General features: G+C 37.3%; 1 protein-coding gene across 2 annotated transcripts in view; it reads left to right on the top strand.

The window, feature by feature from the left end:
* SEMA5A (semaphorin 5A) overlaps positions 1-19,618 on the top strand; it is a 310,103-nt gene that overhangs the window by 167,327 nt on the left and 123,158 nt on the right. For both annotated transcript variants that reach the window (XM_054284906.1, XM_054284907.1), the window contains exons 7-9: positions 2,205-2,267; positions 8,173-8,271; positions 9,396-9,609. In XM_054284906.1, coding sequence (XP_054140881.1) covers positions 2,205-2,267; positions 8,173-8,271; positions 9,396-9,609 — 376 coding nt within the window. The remainder of the gene's footprint in view (positions 1-2,204; positions 2,268-8,172; positions 8,272-9,395; positions 9,610-19,618) is intronic.

The raw sequence follows: 19,618 nt of genomic DNA, 5'->3' as shown, positions 1-19,618 counted from the left end.
CAACAGATTGAACTACTCAGCTCTCTTCAGATGCCTTTGTTCTGTATTTCATTTGCAGCCTCCTCTATTATTATCTCCTCTAGCAGTGGAACCAAGGGCTATAGGACTATGAGTACACTTGGTTTCAAAGAGGGCACTTTGCTTTGTCACCAGTGTGTCTGCATTTATTTCTTGTCCACATAGTATTGTTCCTTTTTAGCAGGTGATTTCATGACTAGGGCTTTCCCAGAGAGTTTGCCATTTGGTTAACTTGCAAGCAAATATATTTATATCTAGTTGTAGCAGTCTCTTCTGTTTGGGTTCTTGTATGTGCTGTTAACTATGATGTCCAGAAATATTACATAATGTTTTAATATTTCACATACTTCTCCTTCAAATTACTTTTACTGTGGACTTAGAGCCAATTGAAAGCTGGGTATTTTGTCACTGAAAATTGATTCATGATAAACATTTTGTATTTAATGCAATCTTTTTCCTTCAGTTTGTGCCTGACATGTTTTTCTCAGTTCAGTTTTGCGAGAACTTTCCTTCAAACCTTCCTTTTAAGTACCCATATTTCCCTCTCTTTCTACTCTGACCTCGTGGTAACTAACTCTTCTGTTTCTCCAGGCATTTGAAATTTTTTGTGTTTTTCAGAGATAACATATTCAGCACTTGTGCCTTATAACATGGAGGTTCAGTGTGTCCTAATGGATTGATTAGGAATTCAGTTGGTCATCCTACAATCTCTATTACAGATGTGAATTGCTTTTTACTTTACTGAGTCAAAAGAGCTGGGTCATTGTTGCTTCTTTATCTAACTCAGTATTAGAATTCTTTCATGCTGCTGGATATGGTTTGCTATAAATTCTAGGGTCATTCACAAGTGGATTCTTCCAGAAGTTTTCAATATATTCCCCTGTACACCATACTCATTTAGCATTGCAAAAGCAAATGCTGTAAATAGGAAGATTTATGATGGAGGAAGAGAAGTAATTACATAAGTTTTCACAAGTAGTTTTTTTTTTCTTTAAGTGAAAAACACTCATTCTTGGGCTTGTTGAAGCACAAATACTCTGAAGGCATTTTCCCCCTTACTTTAAACAGGCTTTTGCCCTATTATTAAATAAATAGACAGTCTACTTGCTATTAATACAGTCTCCATTAAAATACAGGTAAAAAATATTTTCTATATTAAATCTGGATAAATGATCTTTCATTATTTCCTTGTAAATAAAAATGAAAAGGCTGTGATTTCAGTAATTAGGCAGCAGTGGTTGCTTCAGAAATCTCAGTTCGTCTTGATAAAATGTGCTTTGTGGCATTTTTATCTAAGGAACATATGGATGTGCACCGTTGAGGTGAAAGAATGCAGCCTGATTTCAAATGCACTTTGACTATACAGGCATTCAAATATGTATATGTATTGGCACATTAACACCAAGCATGCAACCTGCTCCACTGAACAGCAACGTTTGTAAGTCATAGCTGCTGAATGTTAGATATGGAAATAACTGGAATTAACTCATACAGTGAAACTGTAGTAATACAGACTAGGCTTTACAGTCCTGGCATAAATCTCTTGAAGCAGTGAGACAGCTCAAAAAATGAGGATAAATTGCTTCTGTCTGCAGTGCATTGTTTCACTGTTGTCTTGTATGTCTCTGCCCATGGCTTCTTTCTCTGAATGGATGTTTTAGTGCTTCTGGTTAGGGCTGTAGTCATACCTTTGGAGACTAAATTCTCCATTTGATGCTTGAGATAAATATCTCAAAAAGTGCAGTAGGGCGCACTTTCCCATTGAGCAAGGTTTCTCAGCAGAGCTGACTTCAGATACTGCAGTGATGCAGCCCAACTCTGTTGGAGAAACAGGTTCAGCCTTTCTGTGTGTTCCTCTATCTACTTACCCTCATAAAACTCACAATAACAACAACAACAAAAAAAGGCTAAATAGTATAAATGTAACTGTGGTTGTTTCTGCTGTAGTCATTGGTATAGTGAATCATAATGTTGGCCAGCTTCCTTTTGGATTAAAATAATGAAAGACTTCAACAACAAAGCTACATTTCTAGGGAGAAAACTCTTAAGAGGCATTTATGGATGGGATCATCCATAGCTAATCACCAGTATCTCTGAAGTACATAACATAAACATGGGCTGTGAGAGCTCAGAGGCTTACATTTCTGAGTTAGCTTGCATTTCTAACAAATTCTTTTTGCTTGCAGGCAGTGGAGTGGCAATGTGATGAAGCTACTAAAAGAGCCTGTTACAGTAAAGGCAAATCAAAGGTAAGCACGAGACGGCTGATCTGCTTTAATAAAAATATTATGTTAATAGCAGATGTAATTCAGTGTATAAATCCCTACCTTATGCATTTTTGCTGTCTCTCTTTCTGAAGAGAGACATAGGAGAAGAGTCTGCCACTGATGCATGAGCAAAGAAATAAAGAAGACTGAGAGATAGAGTCACGTGATTCCTGTCTGAAATGGCCATGAACTTTAGCTTCCAACAATTTACTGTTTTGACACCAAGGTTAAGCATATGCATGTCATATGTAGTGAACTCTATTCTCACTTCATTTTCTGTGCTGTAAATCCTGAATATATGTGTAATTACTTTGTAAAATTCTCAATTTATATCCCTATGTTTAAGATGCAATTTTATTAACTTTTTTATTTCCTATCTACTGGTACTATGAAGAAAATAATATTAAGTGCACTAACTTCTTAGACATTGAACTTGATGTATTTTTGTACTTAAAACCAATTCTTTATCTGGCCAACTACAATTTCTATTATTCAGTACAGGAAAATGTAATGCTAAGATGGAAGCTTTGGATGTGCCAACCTGAAGCTGGTTATCAAATTAATTATAAAAGCAATTAGAATTGCATGCAATCTATGTTTTTAATTTTTATACTGTTTAGTGATTAAAGTTAATTCAACTATAACATAAAGGGAGAACACATCAAAAGTGATAAAAAACCCTTTTACTCAGTAGAATGAGTAGCATACATTATTGTTGTGCAAAACTCAAAAAATCCCAAGCTTCAAAAACATTCCAATAGCTCTATCAACTAGTAGAAGAGGAATCTCTTCTGCATAGTTAGCTGCATAGTTAGCTAATCACTGACTTTTACGTTTCTCCCATTAAACAGTGAATTTCTAGCTCCTTTTTTGCTAAGTGCTAGGAAATAAAATTGCAGTGTATGATTGTACTTCTGAGATAAACTTCTGAGGAAGAATAGCCTCACTTCTGAAGCAGGGCCACATTACACTGTGAGGTATAAAAAAGAAAGGACTTTTGGAACCTCGCATTTTAAGGAAATGTTTAATTTTCTAGGTTGTTATTTTTCCCTAGAAAATTTATGCTTAAATATGTAATATATCCGTCAAGCCTTTATCCTTAGCTATCATATGACAAAACTTGGAAGTAATGGAATATGCTCATGTGACAATAGAGAATGTCACAATGCATTGATCAAGGGGAATATACAGTGGAAACTATTCTGGTAGGAATGCTGTGTGTAACTAAACAAATATATATGGCTTTGTTTCACAGTGATTTTCCAAGTTTAAGGCTGTGAGCATAGCATTCAACTTGTCTGAAAGTCATATAGTGCAGTGACTGTGATCTAACTTGATGGATGGAAGTAATTAAAATTCGAGGCTATAGCCGTGTACTTTGGAATATGTTGACAACACTGTTACTGCACATTCTATTCAACAGTGTAAAGCATCTATTGCTACTAAATAATTTTGTTAGGGGGAATGTACAACACTGGTGATACGCATTTGAAAATAGCAAATAGCCCTTAGTGTAGTTTTTCATTCATGCACAGTTTCATTTATGCTCTTCATACCCTTTTAAAGAGATGATGATTGGAAGTTAAGCTCTCACTGTAAAATGGTATATATGAGATTCAAATAATGACCTCTGTGATTGTTTCTTGGTATTGTTATTATTTGTCTAAGGATTTCATTTGTACCCATAGCCATGTTCCTCATTCACAATCTAGAAGAGGGCTTTAGTCTTTATGCTTCACTACATTCAAAAGAAATCCTGGGAGTAAATACTTGTTATTGTTATCAGTTGGGTTGGGGTTTGTTTTTGGTTTTTGAGTTTTTTTTTTTGTTTGTTTGTTTGGTTGGTTTTTTTTTTTCCCCTCTTTTTTTATTGTTTTGGTATTGTTGTTGTTGTTGTTGGGTTTTTTTGGTGTGTTTTTTTTTGTTTGTTTGTTTGGTTTTTTTAATGTGTAAACTTTGTGGCCTGAAAACATCATATGGGAGTTGCTGGAGAATGCAGAGATACTGTCTGAGAAAACCTACCCAGCTGGAACTTCAATTGTCTTTTTGAACTTTTCATGCCTCTTCCTATTTCACTGATGTGGTCAAGGTTCAAATGAAAGATAAATTTATGACCAGAGAAAAGATAGCCAAATTATGTTTGTCTTTTATTACCTTATTTCCAAGACTAAAGCAAGGTCACTATACTCTCCGTAGAAGGAGATGCATACAGAGCCTTCCCTTGGAAAAACTGGGAATTTCCAGATCAGGAGGAATTCATTCCAGTCCTGCATTGTCCCTCTTCATAGGAAATCTCTGCAAACACAATTCCACTTACTGTTATCAGGAAAACTTGATTGCTTGCCTGTTGTATAAATAAATGCAGCCCAGATTGCAGAGTTGCTGGGGGTTGCATTTCTGTAACATTTCTCAGGTGAATTCAGATTTCAGGGCAGACACATGTAACTGTAGGAAGACACAGGAAAGACTGGAGTCAAAATGTTCAGGCCAGCCTAGACTGTGGCAAAGGAGAGATGAGGATTGCAGGGATGGCTGTGGGTAGGTTTTTCATTGAGATCCTTATTTCTGTAGAAGCTCTGCTAACCACAGAGCAGCTTGAGGGCAGTAAGTTCAGGCGGCAAAACCTGAACTCATGGCTTGAACTGATGGAGTGAATGCCCTGAAACCAGAAGGTGGCTTTGAACCCTGAAGCAACTCAAGTAGTTTTGAGATAATGGTCAGTGAAACACACTCCTTTTTTTGTTCTTGAGAAAGAAGCTGCACGGAATTTTTGCCTGTGGCTGTTATCGGTTGTTCTGAGGTTTATGCTTTAGAAGCCAAGCAGGGAAAAGAGCTGAAGGGGAAAATATACAGGGACATCTGTCACATTTGACAGTGTAATGCACACTTGACTTTTGAAGGCTGATGTTTGTTATTCAGACTTCAGACATTTATCTACCAATTTAGGCTTTTGCCTAAAATAGCTAGTGGCTCCAAGACTGAGCCACGCAAACTTATGTCCTTGTGGCCAGCATGCATTAGCATGTAGGAATCTAAAATGCCAGGCAAGATTAAGATAATAAATTTGCCTATTCATACTGTCACTTGTGGTAGGGAATGTTAGAAAGAAAAAATAAAATATAAATGCCCTTCTTGAGAAGGCCAAACCAATGAGAGGTTAAAAATAATAATGCTAATTGAAATTAAGTTCCATCTCTTGCTTATTTAAGATTCTAATGGCTGGGTGTGTAAGTATCTGAACTTTCAATAAAAGTATTTAAAAATTAAATGCAGGTATGTATAAAATGTTAACCTATACAATAAATATTGCTGTGAGAGGATAATTATCTTGCAGTCGGATTGACCTTGGATTGTCAAGGTAGTCTTAAGTAACTACAAGCAGCTTGCTTGGCTGCTGAATTGTTTCTAATAGTCATGTTTTGTTTCAGATATGCTGATACAAAAGTAGAAAGTACTTTCTAAATGTATTTCTTTACTTCAGATATATTTTTATAGGCAAATAGGAAAGTATACGACATAGAGGTTGAGATGAACTGGAGAATAAGACTACATAAAAGATGGCTACCAAACCTAACACCACCCCTGACCTAAAATGTCCTTTGTTTTGAAGTCCTTTGCCACTTTTACAACATGCATCTCATTTTTGCATCGGTCAGAAGTGAACCACTACAGCCAAACTTGACTTCAGAGCTAGAAAAATATCTCTGAACAATTCAAATGACTAAATAGTGAAGTCCTTTTTCAGTATGTTTTTGGGTGATGATAGTTTTATTCTCAACCAATTTTTTAACATTTTCTTTTGCATTAATGTGGATTTTTTTTTCAAATTAGTAAAGTAGCCAATTAAAAAAGGTATAATTCCGATATAAAAAGATATATTTTACGCTGTGATCCCAACAAGAATTCCATATGAGATGCCTTATTTGCCTGGTTGCAGTATGGATTGTTGTCTAGTTGGCACAGGACTTGTAAACATTAAAGAAAGAATCTTGTGATTCCCAAGAATGTCAGAGTTTAAGAAATTAGCATTATTTTTGAACAAAATGAGTGGGTGATCAGTGTGCAAGTAATTTGGAAATGACACTATTTCAGGGAGATCTGGAACATGAAGAGGAGAGGTTGGATGGGTTGTAATGTCAGAACCCACTTATTTTTCCTACACGTGCATTCCATGCCTTGTTGCAAAGGGCAGAATGGAAATAGACCAATGAATAAATTACTGTTTTATATTCTGTGAACCTCATTGAGCAGCCTTCCAATGAAAAAACCAAAAAACAATTCCCCCAAAAAGTTACCTTCTAATTTTTGGTGTGTTTTTTTAGTGATGGAGTTAAAGCAGTCTGATAAGGAAACTGCCAAAACTACCAACACTGCCAAGCTGTGAAATAACTACTTTTTAATAGCTTGTTGCATTGCCCAACTCAGTTATATGGTTGTGTATTAGCTTCATTGTGATTTAAAGAATATTAAGATGCCAGTTTTATAAAGTTCAATATAAAAACTTCATTTTTTTTTTTACCCAATAGGAATTAACTCTTACTTCTAAGATATTTGTCCCTTGCCCTTAGGGGCTCAAAGAGAAAAGTAGCTCATTTTAAAGCTACTTTTTCACAAGAAACTGATGCAAATGTGGGTTTGAAAAGGTACTTTTTCCAAGAGGTAGTTTCTTCCCTGAGATTTGAGTTTATTTTTAACTTGACTTTTATGAGGAAAGGTATAGAAGATAAATTGTAAAAGTTTTCTCAGAGACCTTTAAAGTATTTTCCCCATCTTCTTTTGCAGTCTATTTTGTGCCTGTTCAATTTATTTAGGATTATATTTGTTGTCTTCCAGGATGAGAGTCTATTTTCAAGATAAACAAGCAATCCATTTAATAAAACTGTAGGCCAGATAATGGGACTTCTATGCTATTACTTTTGTATGGATTTACTTACATGATTTCACTTAATATCGGCTAGAATTGCATAACTGTATTTTCACAAGTTTTTTTTCAGACTTTTTATGAGACTATCTTGTGGTGAATGCTAGAGACATTCAAATGTAAGTTTCCAGGAAACTTTATTTTCTCCAAACAGATTGTTGATCATTTTATTGGATACAGGCATTGATTTTTTTCAAGAGAAGCGTTTAAATTTTTTCTCCTACAGTTCTGGGAGATTTTTAGTATTGCAGGACAAAGCTTTTTGTTTGAATTAACAGTAGACATTGGTGTTGATTTCTAGCTCCTGAAATGAGAGATGAATATCACAAAACCTTTATCCATCCTAATGGGGTAAAAAACATGTCAAATTATTCCTCAGGCTGAGCATCTTTGTATTGTGGCAATGTAATTTTTTGAGAAACTTTGAACTTACAGGAAATGAGACACTTCTAATAAAGCAGGGTAAATTATGAAATTAGTGGTAACAAATCCACATCAGAACATCTCAAGAATTTTATTTTTACTAGTCTTACTATAGTTTTGTTACTGAAAACCTGTTCTTGCCCCTGTTTTCCTCACAATTTCCTGTCTTGGCCTAATCTGTCTTTGAAGTCAACATTTGATCTCCTGAGACAGTACTGTATTATTTAAGTCAGCATTTATCAGATCATCTATCTGAACTATCAGTTCAAAATTTAGCTAAGTCTTTGAAATATATCCTGAGAGGAAATCTTCAGTACTAGAGGGGTTTATTTGTATCCTATTAAGAACTTTTCACAAAGGTTGATAGATGCATGTGTGTGAATAAGAAATCTGTGCAAATTGTAATTGCTATCTCAGGTATGCTTAAGCCTTGTTTACCTAAAATTTTTTTTGTGGATAAATAAACACAGAAAGCAAAGTGTTATTAGTCTCCTCTGTACTCTGCAGTATCCCTGAATATATTATTTGTTTTTTGTGTGGCAGGAGGAATGCCAGAACTATATTCGAGTGCTTCTTGTTGGAGGCAACCATCTCTTTACCTGTGGAACCAACGCATTCACTCCAATCTGCACCAATCGCACAGTAAGAGTTAAAATGTTTTACCCCACAAGCTGGAGTCCCTGCTCTGAGCAGATTAAAAAGCAGAGCGTGTTGAGGCTGAGAGCTCTCTGTTTGGGTATTGATGAGTGACCTGATGTGTAAAAGGCTGATTTAGCTGGTGGCAGGTCAAATAGGAGAGCTAGCCAATCTCTTTTTGCACTCTTTTCCTCAGCTGTGGGAGGAATAGTAGCTCCTCCTACACACCAATTTTTATAAACCTTATGTGTTTATAAGACTTCTGCCTCTTTCAGGTTTGATTGGCATCAATAGGTTTAGTTATCAACTGTGGTTGGGTAGCTGCATGCTGTGTATGTGTAGTTCTGGAGAAATGAGAGTACTTGTATTAGTGATTTCTGACTGGTGAGAATGAGAAATCTTGACTGAGATCTGTCAGTTTATGTTCAAAATAAGCCTAATTATAGCATCAGTAATAGTCATAATAAGTATAAAAATGTCACTGTTTGGACTAGGCTGCCTATTTGTTTCAGGAGGGGAGAATCACTTAAATACAAAGAACAGCTGTATTACTAAAAAACTCAATGGCAGATTTATTGTATTTAAACCCACTGCACACCTTTATTTTCAAATAGCATATTAACATCATGCTGTGGTTTATGGCTGAGGGTATTTGAGCTACTAAATCGGAGTTGATTCTGCTGAGTTGGAGAGCTCCTTTTCTTACTCTCATTTTTCATGTGAGTTTTTTTTCATAGAACACATCAATAAAACAAATAATGGATTTTTTTGTTGTTGTCTGTTGTGGTGGATACTATATTGATTCTGGCTATCAGGTTTAGTTTTATTTTCATAATAATAGTCTTTGCAGAGGTAACTAATTTTTGAGCCCCTTCTAATAGAAAACATTTAGGCATGGTGGATAATGACTGACATATATGCTTTACTTATCAAAATGGCGAAAGTGAGATCTTGCAACACTACAATAAGATTTTCTAAAGCAACAATTTCAGATTGATGTAGAGGTTGGCTACACACAAAAATAAAGTAGATAACAGGTGTTTGTCACAGGATTTTGCTCAGATTGATGCAGTTTGGCTGAAATTATAATTTTCAGGTCATTTTAATCCCTTTTTAAAATTGTTTTACAGTTAAGCAACTTGACAGAGATACATGACCAAATCAGTGGCATGGCTCGTTGTCCCTACAGTCCCCAGCACAATTCCACTGCTCTTCTCACTGCCAGTGGAGAATTATATGCTGCTACAGCCATGGACTTTCCAGGAAGGGATCCTGCTATTTATCGAAGTCTGGGGGCCCTTCCTCCTCTCCGAACTGCCCAGTACAACTCCAAGTGGCTGAATGGTGAGTGCTGATGGACCGTGAGACTCATCTTTTTAACTCATGTTCATCATAATCATGATATTGAAATCCCATTCTGAGAATCTGAATGTTTTTGGAGTATTGCTTATTTAACTTTATTTTGCTTTTTTAATCTATTATTTTACTGGTATAAGTACTGTGGAATTTAGTTCATATAGCTAAAGCTTATAGTTGTGCCTTTAAATGCATGTCATTTTTACAGGCACAGGGATGAGATGCACATACAGTGCTCTTACATGGTAATGCTGAGTCAGCCTTGAGCAGCAGCTTGCATTGAGCATTCTTTTCTAAGTCCCTCAAAAACCTAGGGCAGAAAATAAACAGTTTAGAATGGACTGAATTCTCCTGACTTTCCCTGCAGGTCCCAGCCTTGACAAGCGGAAAAAGTTCAGCTTTCAAGCTGCTTGGGTGGCAGACTGACATTTTTGATGCTTATTATAACTAAAGGATAGGGAATAGTTTACAAAATATATCATAAAATTGTGTTTAGCAGTCAATTTTGTTTCATGGATGTTAATCACATGATGAGGGTTTCCAGCTGGGAGAAGCTGCAAACAGGCAGGGATTCCCAAGATGTGACAGACCAAGATGCCACTTTGTTTATTACAAAGAAAGGAAACAGTTTCTTCTAAAATGAAAAATATTACTAAACATAAAGTGTGAAATTATGTATATTATAGTTTGCCCATGCCCGTTCCAGAAGAAAAAACAAAAAAATAAAAACCATAATGCATGTTATGTGACACAACAGTCACTATTCCTAGTACATTTCATGTTATGATGGGCTGAGTCTCATGTTGGAAATTAAATACAAATATAAATTGTTCTAGCTTCAGAACATTTGGTCAGCTGCAAGTAACAGATTTTATTTTGAAAATATCTGTTCTCATGTAATGTGAATGCTGAATTGTGGTGGTTATACGACTGGTATATTTTATTTGAACAGTGAACCCATCAGAGGTGGCTTGCAGAAATTTGAGACCTTTTCTGAAGGCTGAATGATTTTAGAATGTTAATTATCAACAACAAAAAAAGTCCTAAATTGTGTGCAACATAACAATTATGACAGTGCAAAAGAAGTGAGGGGAAAAATGAAGTCATTGTATGTAAATCCCTGGTCAGGTACCATTTGTCCACTCAGCTTGGTATTGGAACTAATTGCTGTGCCATACCTGCGTGCTTTTGTCAAAGGGGAAAAAAGTCTTCACACAGAATTTGCAGCTTAACTGGATATTTTTATGCCAAAGGCATGCTAAAATTCCCTCTAGGTTTCTCTAATTAATCTTATTCACTGTATTCACATTTTATCTATTAAAAGCTTCAGATGTCCTTATACATTCTCCGTTAGAGTTCATTCTTCTGACTCAAAACTGTTTATAATTAAGTTACCAGGAAACTGTAGCTTTTATCTTTGAGGAGGAAGAACAAGATGAGTTTTGTAATTGGAGCCAGATAAAGTAAGTCAAATAAAAGCCTGAAAGCAGCCCAGTCAACTGTATTAAAGGGAGGGGTTATTATTTTCTTGGGTAGCTAGGAGTGAGGGATTCATCTCCTTGACTTGGGGACTCATCTGCTTTTATGTCAATTTGTGAGCTTTTATGATTCAGTGCCAAGAAGCTGCATTAGTTTTTCCCTGCTTGGATTGAAGGGAAGATTTTGCTGCTTTCACCGAGAAAGTAACACAGATTGATAATCCTGCAAGAAAAGTAAGGCATCAACAGGAATGGAAGCTCCCTAGTCAATATCTGTTATGCATCCGTAGCTCACAGTTACTGTAATTCAGCCTCGTTTGAGGTGCTCATGTGCATGCTTCTGTCAGTGTTTCCAATTCTAAGTTTTCCTCAGAAGCACCCTAGTTTTTCTCACTTAGATTTTCTGCTCTGTGAATCATGTTGGACCAAATCAAATCATCTCTGGGGGTGATGGCTGTACTCTGAAACACAGCTGATTATCTTGTTCTGTGCTTTATTGCTATGCAGTAAAGACATTGTTGATTTTAGTGGCTAGCACAGCAAATTCGAGATCTTCAATCCCATCAGTCAGGCAAAAAGGACATGCCTATATGCTGAGGCAGTCTGCTCTTGTTGTTTACTGTACCTTTTGGTGAAGGATCTTGACTTGCAAAGCTCTGAATCTTCATCACAGGAGAAAACTTGTTCCTAATCTTGTCAGAAGGTCTGTAATCACAGGAACAATGATACACAGTTTTGGAGGAGAAAATGGAGTTGATGTGTCAGGTTGCTTGGATGAGATCCTATATTACCATGATATGATTTCAGCCTCTGGAATCACAGATTTCACCAGTAAAATACATTTACGTTGTTGACTGAGTTTCCCATTTGTTCTGGTTTAGCCATATTCACGTATTGATTGTCGGATCCTGCCTTCTGCTGGGGGCTTGATAGGCCTGGAAGCAATCCACATCAGCCAAGTACATAAGTTAGCAGCTATTCACTGAGCATCATCATGATCAGCTGCTTAATATCAGAAGATTTTTGAGAAATCAGGGAACTTTCAGTTCTGAATTACCATTTTCTTGATGCACTCAAGACTCATCTGGAGGGGACAAAGATTTGGTTAGTTCAGTTAGAAGAATTAATTATTCAGCATATGTCTTAAATTAAGCTACAGAAGTATGCTGGGAGAACATAACTGAAGGGGAAAAGGTAAATTAGTGTGAAGCACAAAGATTTTGAACAGGCACAAATCCAAAAAGTTAGATGGACAGCACAGCAAGACTGCCAACATAAAAACCCTATTTCTGATTGGAGCTAGTTATTGTGGAGCCATCTTTGAGGCTCTGTGAACATACTGCTTGTTCACCTGCTAGACAACATGCTTCAGGATTTAACTCCCTGAATTTTGTCTGGTTTGAAAATTTTTATTGGCAGAAATGACTGTTTACCAAATGTTACAGATATCTGCACACTTCCCTAAAGTTTTTCCTGTTTTGGAAAATTTTAGAGTGTGCATGGTCATGTTGTCTGCATTGATGGAGGAAAGAAGCATCTGGTGGTACTGATTGAACTTAGTCTCTTTTAAGATTTACAGTAGTAATTATTCAGCTCTTGAATATCTCTGAATAAGATCAACTGTTCATTTTTTTAAATTTATTTCAGAACTTCTAGGAAAAGAAATTGTTTTGGTTGATTTGAAATTGATAAACAGAAAAGATGTTCTGTTTATCAATGCTATTTCTGTCTTTCTGGTGCTCCTGTGGAAAACATCAAATGCAGCTGGCCCAAAGGCAATGAGCAGTTTTTTGACCACAGTTGTAACCATGCAGAAATTCAGCTTGTCTCTGTGATGAGATGCCCCTGAAGCACCAGGCCACTGTAGTAGCACTCACCTTAGTTCAGCAGGGGTTGGGCTGCCAGAAGGAATTTATCAAGTGGCAATGCAGGGAGAGACAGCCCCTGTGTGGTCCTCTTGCCAACCCGGTCAGTCGCTGTTCTCAAAGGGAGCACGATCACCCAGAGGAGTTAAAGAGAGCTGCAAACCAGCTCTCTCCCCATCCAACAGCCCTGCTGGCTGCAGGATAGTAAGACCCCAAATGTGAAATAGAGAACCAAACTCTCCTTCCCATGATGTCATATTTTGGCCATCACTTCTCCCATGTAAAGGAAAATGGAATGCCTGAAGTTACTCCCAAGGATATGTATAGATGCACAAACAGATGAAGAAAGTGGAAAGACTGCTTACCAGTAATTTATTCTGTAAGGTGTCCTGTTCTGCTGCCTACCCTCTCTCTCTGAATCCATGTTCAAGTGTTTGTGTGCTTCAGAGAAACAATTTGAGGTGATAGAGCACACACTGAGGGTTGTGTCTAAAGCAAACATCTCTCCCACTGATTTCTTCTCCTGACCAAAGCAGTCAGCAAGACCCTGAACTTCAGCCAGCTGCTCAGGTCAGTAAAGGGCAACATGTTGCTGGAATGTTTTAAAATTTCCCTTTTAGTGTTTCATAAGAAGAACAGTCTGCCTTACCAGTCTACTTTGGACATTATTAAATGATAAAAAAGAAATTATTCTTTCATTAAGCTGGCATGCTGTCTGTTTCAGTGTCTTTAAGGTGTCAGTATAAAAATGTTTAAATAATATCTGGAGTTGATGTAGTATGCTTCTAATTAGACTTTACTGTAGAGTTGATCTGCAAAGTGCAGCGGGGCAGAATTTGTCACAGTTTTCTCTAGAGAACAGAAGTAAATGTAATAGTTATATTTGCAGTCTACAGTTGCAGTGTGTCCAGATTGGCAATGAAAAGCCTTCAGTGTTTATATTTAGAAACTTTTTCTGTAGTCCAACATTTACAGTTAGTAAAGGTATTCTCCTTTCAATACACCTCTTTAAATCACTAAATGTTATCTGATACCTCAGTGTGAAAGTTGCCCTTAGTCTATAATGTCTGTTTGCTTCCCTCAGCCAATAAAAGGGCAAAACATTAAAAAAAAAAAAAAAAAAAGGAAATCCCTGTCTGTTTCATCATGCAAAGAAACACTACAACATTTGGTTTCATAATTTGTCAAATGCCTTTCCTTATAGTTTCATGGGTCTCCAATTGTCTTGAAATTATTTCAGCCGTTTTCTTTACCCTAGACATGTAAGGGTAGATGCTATTGGAACATATTAAATAAATAAAACCAGTGTTCTAAATGTCACAACATTTCATCAGTGGGGAGATGATAGATGATTAAAATTTAATCCTGGATCAGATGTAGCAATAAAATAAAATAAAACAAAAAGAAAATAAAATTTAAAAATAAAATAAAATAATCTCTTCCAAATGAGAAGCCTTTCCATCTGAGGAGATGAATGTTTGGATTGTTCTGCTTTACTGCTAGACATAATATTACTATTTTTCCTTTTTCTGTCCTAAGCATTTGGTTATTAGATACTCTTACTAAAGTGGTTCTTCTGAGATCACTTTCTTAAAAACACTAATAAAAAGATTATTAATCCAGAGCAGATACTTTTAATCTTCACAAGTAATAGTAAGAGTAAAATTCTTACAAAGGTGGTTTGGCTATTGGGGTTTAATACAGCTCTGAATCAATGCCTATTATTGTTTGTAAACAGATTTTTATTATAACTTTTGCTACTAGTAGGATGTGTAGAGAGAATTTATGATCTAAGAATAAAAATTAATTATTTCAATTTTGGTTTTAAGGATTAATGGAAATGGCTATAATAATTCAGCGTTATCCTTTCATTTTTCTGGGTTTTAATGAAAAGCTTTGTAATTACCTAGTGCAAGCTTTTCTTTATTATGTAATATTTCATGTAACTCAAAACCAGTGTGTGCTTGAATGTGCAATGTACTTTTTCAGATAAGAGTCCTGACTGAAAATATGCAAAGCATATTCTGCCAGTTTTGCTTATTTTGCAAGAAGACAAATAATTACATTTCTTTGGTTCTGCCACTCATAAGGGTTGTTCTTTTCTTCTGTGTATATCATCATTTTTGCCAGTATCCTAAAATAGGAGAGAAAATACCTGCTGGTTTTGAAACCTGTTCTTTGGCTTCTTCACTGGAGCAGTTACCAGAGGAAAAATTTGAGCAGTTAAGCTGTGTTTTTTATTTCAAATTCTTACATCTTCTCCTTGATGGCAGTGATAGAGTAGGAGAGCAGTAAGCTGGTGTGAGGTGGAGGTGCCTCCCCTAATTTCTTTTTTCCTGTGCCAGACTAAGTTATTAGAAAACACCTTCATAGCATTTCCTTACCTGTTTGAAATGGTAGACAACAAGCCCTACCCATGGAGTTAGGATATTTTTAGTTCTTTTCTACCCTAGGTAAACCAGCAAGGTCCACCTACCATTTTTTAAAAACACAAGGAGGTTACTGAGGACAGAGCTTGGTCTTTTGTATCTCATCCAGCCTGCTTATGTCAGGTGCCAATCAGAGAGGCTGGATGAGGAAGGAGGACACGGCTGCAAGCAGATCATCTGTTCCCAGCTGCAGAGAGGCACAACAGGAGTGTGGCCCTCATTAATGCACACAGCTGTGATACACAGTGACCCAGAGAGAATGAAGGAACTTAGGACTGAAATGCATCTCAGTCAGGGGAAGGTGGAAAATTTCAAATTTCAGGGAACATGAACACATGAAGACCAGCATTTATCAAAGAAAGGAGGGGACTGAAAGGTTACCTGAATATGAGGAATAATGTCTTTACTGTGCGAGTAACTGTGCACTGGAACACATGACCCAGAGAGGTTGTGGAGTTTCATTCACTGGGGATATTCAAGAACAGCCCAGACAGAATCCTGACCAATGTACTTTAGGATGACCTGACTTGAGCAGGGAGGCTGAGTGAGATGACCCTTCTAACCTGACTCATTCTCTGATTCTGTGTGATTCTGTGACAGAAATATTGGAGATAGAGATGGAATTTCAACAGCAGACATACCAAGCCTTAAGGTGAAAGGGGAAGAGGATCATTATGAAATTGGTTTCCTTTTCATTATGAGAAGAAAAAAGGAAAAAAAAGAAAAAGGAAAAGAGGAGCAGGTTGGAATGGGTTGATGCTGCCTGTATTCCAGGCACTCACCAACAAAGCCTTTCTGTCACTCCCCTCCACAGCTGGAGGGGGGAGAGAAAATACAACAAAGGGTTCATGATTTAAGGATGGGAAGAGATCACTCACTAAATATCATCATGAGCTAAACAGGCTCAAATTAGAGATATGAATTGAATTTATTGCTAACAAAATCAGAGCAGGATAATGAAAAGTAAAAGAAAACCTTAAAACCTCCACCTTCCCCCCCATGCCTCCCTCCTTCCCAGCACTACCTCCTACCCTAGTGGTACAGGGAGACAGGGAATGGAGGTTATGCCCAGTTCATCACCCATCACTCTCTCTGCTCAGGGAGAGGGGTCATTTCCCTGCTGCACCGTGTCTCCCATGGGAGACAGTTCTACATGAACTTCTCCAGTGTGAGTCCATCCCACAAGCAACAGTCCTTCCCAAACTGCTGCAGTTTTGGTCACTCTTCCACAAGGTGTGGTCCTTCAAGGACAGGCTGCTCCAGCATGGGCTCCTCTTTCCATGGGCCTTCCATGGGGTCACAGCCTCCTCTCAGGCATCCACCTGCTCCGGCATGGGGCTCCTCCACAGGCTGCAGGTGGATTTCTGCATCCCCATGGAACTCCATGGGCTGCAGGGGCACAGCTGCTTCACCATGGTCTTCACCTCCAGCTGGAGGGGAATCTCAGCTCTGGCACCTGGAGCACCCCCTGCCCCTGCCTCTCCACTGACCTTGGTGACCGCAGGGCTGCTTCTCTCACATTCTTTGACTCCTCTCTTCTGTGGCCACAACTACAACTGCACAATAACTCTTCTTCCTTCTTAAATCTGTGATCACAGAGGCATTGCCACCATTTCTAATTGGCCCAGCCTTGGCCAGTGGCATGTCCATCTGTTGGAACTGCCAGGGATTGGCAGAGCTGGACATGAGGAAAGCTTCTGGCAGTTTCTCATGGAAGCCCCCCCTGTAGCCCCCTCACCAAAGCTTGGCCATGCAAACCAAATGAACAAGTCTGCAGGGAAAGTCATTTACTTGTCTCCTTCCCTGAAAGACTAAAACAGAGAAAAGAAAAAAAAATTGGCAGTGAAAATATTTGGAGGGAAATGGCTAAGCCATCATAATTGGGTTTTCTTTCCATACCATGACAGCTGGTTGGCAAAATCTCCTTAAAGAACACTAGATTCCTCTGTGTCTGGGAATTCTGGATTCACTTTTAAGTAACCATCCAAGCTTCCATATCTTTTGATAGATCCCCATACTCCAAATTTCTAGAGGTTTTGGGCAAATTAATGAAACCCCTATGTATTTTTCACACTTACCCCCCCCCCCCCCCCACCCTTACATACACGGCTTCGCAAGGTGTCTATCGACTGAATATAGGTGACAAAATCCACTGAACTCCAGGTGTGACTTCAAGGACTTCAGTATTAGGTTAGAGTGCAGAATGGCTGCTGTGACTAAGTTTGCCACTGGCAAATTTACATCAGCAAAAGGATATAATATATTGCAAAGTATTAAGTGATGTAAGAACACTTTACCTTGAAAATGAAGGAGATTTATTTAAAATAAACAACAGGAAATAAAACAAGGGATTTTGTAATACCATATTTGAAAACAATTTTTCAGAAAAGAAATAATTGCATTTCAGAATTTATTAGAGTACATCAGTAAAAAAGTAATAAGTGAGCATCCACTTTTATGATTATGCTAAATTGTATTATAAAATCTATCAGCAATATAAGAGAAGATTGGAAAAAAAATGTCTGGGATACCCAGTTTTAGTGTATTTTGCTGTCCTTGCTCTTCCATACCTATAAAATTTTCAATTTAGCAAAAGGAAAAGAATTTAAAAGAAATCATGGAGAGCTAAGGCATTGCAAAGGAAATAGTCCAAATAGATTGGTAGCCAGCTACTCTATGGCAGGTTGGCATTTTTAGCACGCATCACAAGTAATTGTGAAACAGAGGAAAAATAGCTATTAATAAACCATTCCCAGCAGTTTCATACAGGACTTAACATTTTACAGTTCAGCTCCTGAGGATGGATATAGCTGTGATGACCACAAGTTATGTATTACTTTTGAGACATATAATGGTGTAGGAAAATTTTACTCTGTCAATAAAATTTGTCCCTAAACCTTCATGAGCAGTGATGCCTTGATCAGCCTAATGGAAGGTCTGTACTTTTTTTCCCAACAGCTGCAAAGGGCCACAACTAAATGAATATATTTAATGAATATCCAGAGATGGCAGAATGCAACTGCTGCTGGACTTTTTTGATTATGTTAATAAGATGAAAGGAAATAATAAAGACTGGCACATCTGAAGCTTAAATTCTTTCCAATGCTTTAAGTGTCCCTTTTGGAGAGCATTTCTAGCTGAAATGTGAAGTTTATTCAAAAATCCTCAAATGTGTCTTTCTAGAATTTAATGCTATTAAGCATTTGGCTGAATACAATTATTTGGAAGAAATGGGTCTTTAGAGATCAACAATGTGGTGTGATTCATTGATCTAGTGAGGTCAGTGAACAAGTGAACAGGTTCCAGAGAGATGTCATTCAACATTAGAGCAGTATCTAGACTCCTAAGATCTTGAATATATTATGTATTAATGTCTTTGTGTGTGTGTCTTATATTGTGTGCATATATACATATATAATATGATCTGTGTCTAAATCAGAAAAAAATAGTATTTTAGCTTTCTTTTAACATTTCTGAGATTAATTTCACTTTGGATTGGGTCTTCAAATGCCTTGCACTTCAGATGTGAGTGGTCACATCGCACAGGGACAGTCAGTGGAAGTCACAGCTCTTACTTGCTTAGGGTAGGCCTTGGACCTTTAAATCCTTAAGGTTAATTGCTGTTACCTCCTTAAGGAAAGTTAGACCATTTCCTGTCATTTGGTTAACTCTGGAAGCAGTAGCATCCACTGACTATATAAATTAAGCCATGTTAGATTGCTTCAGAAGTGAAGTTATATGGATTGAAGAGCAAAACTTCACTTTCTTGCTCTAAGTTCAGACAACAAGAAGAGGCCAAGACTACCTCAGGTGCTCTCAAGAAGCTCTTTTATGCTCCTATTTCCTATTTCTATCTACAGAAAAAATCTTGTACTGTTCCTCTTATCCTTTTACCCTGCAGACTGTATCCACACCACTAAATAAAAAAGGCCCAGGAAATAAGCTTATGCATGACACCTTTGGCAGGTGGAAAGAGTGAATAATCTAAAGGGAATCATTGTGTCTTCCTGTTAAGTGCCTTCACATTAAGAACAGAGACTGTGTTCCCCAGAAAATGTAGGTTTGTCTCCAACCTTCAGAAATGCAATCATATTATTTCTGGTTGAAGCACTATCTTGGCTTCATATGGTTGAGTTGTCTTTTTTGCAGTAACATAGAGGAGTCTATGGGGAAGCATCCTTATTGGGCAGTGCTCACACTGCTTTATGAAGGAAATGGTAGAAAT

This window comes from Melozone crissalis, unplaced genomic scaffold (assembly GCF_028551555.1).
Source record: "Melozone crissalis strain CALT ecotype California unplaced genomic scaffold, PUWL_Pcris_2 ptg000042l_1, whole genome shotgun sequence".
Classification (NCBI taxonomy): Eukaryota; Metazoa; Chordata; class Aves; order Passeriformes; family Passerellidae; genus Melozone; species Melozone crissalis.
This window is presented reverse-complemented; position numbering and strand designations above follow the sequence as displayed.